The 2,500-nt window shown below is 44.8% G+C and overlaps 1 protein-coding gene across 1 annotated transcript; it reads right to left on the reverse strand.

Moving 5' to 3' along the window:
• Positions 1-131: 131 nt before the first annotated feature.
• Positions 132-2,462, reverse strand: LOC119344631. The gene has a single exon (XM_037615012.1). It carries the CDS (start codon positions 1,535-1,537, stop codon positions 710-712), a length of 828 nt encoding a protein of 275 aa, XP_037470909.1. The 5' UTR covers positions 1,538-2,462; the 3' UTR covers positions 132-709.
• Between the last annotated feature and the right edge of the window lie 38 nt (positions 2,463-2,500).

A 2,500-nucleotide genomic window follows, 5' to 3' on the forward strand; every position in this document is an offset into this window, starting at 1 on the left:
TGTCAAAAATGGATGATTTTTGTGAAGCAAGTACAAATCTCAGGGTGCAAAATACCAAACTTTCAATATAACTAATCTGTAAAAAATTCCTTCGCAAAACAGGCTATCGTGCATGAACATTCATGGCTTTCAAGTCAAATGGCCAAGATGACAGCCATATTCATTGTATTGTTTAGTACAGTGTGCCCAAATTAGACACATTGGTGTGTCTTGACATTACACATTAGAGTGTAGAGCTGGTATAGGTGGATCCTTCTTAGGTTGGGAAATCTTATAATCTCCTTCTTCAGTTGGCGCTTAGGGTCCAAAGGGAAGACTTCTTTCAGATCATCGCAGCAAACGATCTCAAGCGTCTACAGGCTAGGCAGGGTGTACATATGCTCAGACAAGGGAAGTACATGTATGAGCCTGGGGTAATAGTCCAGGTGCAACAATATTAGGTTTTTGAAGTATCTTCCGCTTGGTTGGGATGTTGTACTCCAGTTCCAGATGTAGCACGCCATAGGGAGCTGGGATGCCCAGAATGTAGACATAGACCAAAAGACGGTCTGGTCATCACTTTGTTGGGAAGTAGCAAAGACAGAGCATAGCTTGGGGCACCTCTCAACTCGGCACCATTGAAGGCAGCGCCATTCTGCACCTTGTGAGCATGGAATGCAAGTGGTGGACGAGCTATCATGCACATACAACATACCTGCATTATCACACATCAAACAGGGGCTAAGGCAACACTGGTTCTAATCCTCTGAGTGTTGTGTTGTTGCTGTAACGATCCTCTCTCCATCTTCTCTTCATCTTGCATGTGAAAGTACCAGGATTGAGGATATGGAGTAGGAGTACGTGGGCAAGGCCACATCCAGTCGATCACACCTTCAACAGCACTGACAGCTTGCGGGTGATCTTGAAAGACATCTCTTGCATATAAGTATTGATCAGTCTGCCGCTGGCTCCCGATGCCTTGAGGAACTTCGCGATCACCAACAGAAACTCCACTTGCAGAAGATGAATCAATCTCCATGTATACATAGTTTCTCTCAATATATTGTTGAAAGGGAAGAAGCGACCACATGAGCCTTGGGTCCACTACAGAAATGTACCACTTAAACTCAAAAGATGCAGTTCGACCGATGCCTTGTGGTGAAGCCCCAAAAGCAAGGATGGATGATGATCCTGCAGCAACACTAGCCTCCTTGGTCATCTCTTGCCAATCATTCTGGCTATTTGATGCAGATTGGACGGTGCTGATGTGCAACTTCTCCAAAACCCATGTCCTTTTATCTTTCGATGGCCATAATATTGCACAGAGGTTCTCACAGCCCAACATCATGAGACGCTTGAGGTTTGGTGCTTCCACTTCTGTGAGGTCAAGGGTTTTCACTGCCATGTCCGAGAGGTCCAGCTCCCCCAGGCGCCCCAAATTTCCTCTGAGAAGTATATTCTTCAACTGTGAACAACCCCGAAAGGAGATACAAGATATCTTGGCAGCAGTAGCACCACTGTTGATGAAGCTAAATGACTCAAGCAATGGGGGTAACATGAAAGGGGTGACTTGTTCCAATTCAGATGTAACACACGCAGCTTGCTGCTTTGTGAATGTTGGAAGATGCCAACTGGCAATATTGATGTTCTATTTGTTGGTGGTTCATGTGCAAAAAGGAAGAATGATGTCACCTGAGGAGGCAGCACATGAGTCTTATCCTTAAGGAGTTGTTTGTGGGTGGTGAAATTCTAGCGGTTAACAAGTAAATCACCCGACACCTGTAGCATGGGAGCTGTTTCCTCATTATATGTTAGCTCAACATCCAAGCACATGTTTCTGTGCAGAGAATTGCCAATATCCCATGCTGATGCATTGTCTTGGCCCTGTATAATACCATCACAGATCCAATAGTTTGGTGCATGTGTCTTCAAGTCCGTAGGAATTTTTGTCATGCATATGAGGCACTCCATGACTATCTTGTGGCTTATATCATCGGGCTTAACAATGCCCGCACACCTGGCAACCTCCAAAGCCTCTTCATGCAGTAGATCTCGTATTTCCTCATCTTCAAGTTGCGGAGAAGCATATAAGAGAACATCTGTCTGACTCTTCATCTTTCCCTGTTCCCCATCTTCTAGTATTCGATCGAGATCGACCCGAAACCTCCCGTGCCAGGTCCACAACATCATGTTACTCAAAAATGTTGTTATTGGGACACCGCAATCATACAAATCAATGTACCTTCTGCTCCCGTTGTGAAAAACTACCACAAATATACTGTTAACAAGTTTTCTGAATATTTCCCTTCTGATATCTGCTATCACCCCTTTGGAGCCTTCATCTATCCCACTGAAGTCGTCGTCCTCCTCACACCGATCAAAGATGGCCATTACTGAATGCGGAAGCTCCAACTCCTCCGCAATTGCCTTTTGCAGAGCTCTCATGTTTTTCCATACCGAGCAATCCACATGGATAACCTTATCAAACTTGTTCTGTCTTGTTGATGATTTCAGGCGTTGA

Source organism: Triticum dicoccoides, unplaced genomic scaffold (assembly GCF_002162155.2).
Source record: "Triticum dicoccoides isolate Atlit2015 ecotype Zavitan unplaced genomic scaffold, WEW_v2.0 scaffold17688, whole genome shotgun sequence".
NCBI classification, from domain to species: Eukaryota; Viridiplantae; Streptophyta; class Magnoliopsida; order Poales; family Poaceae; genus Triticum; species Triticum dicoccoides.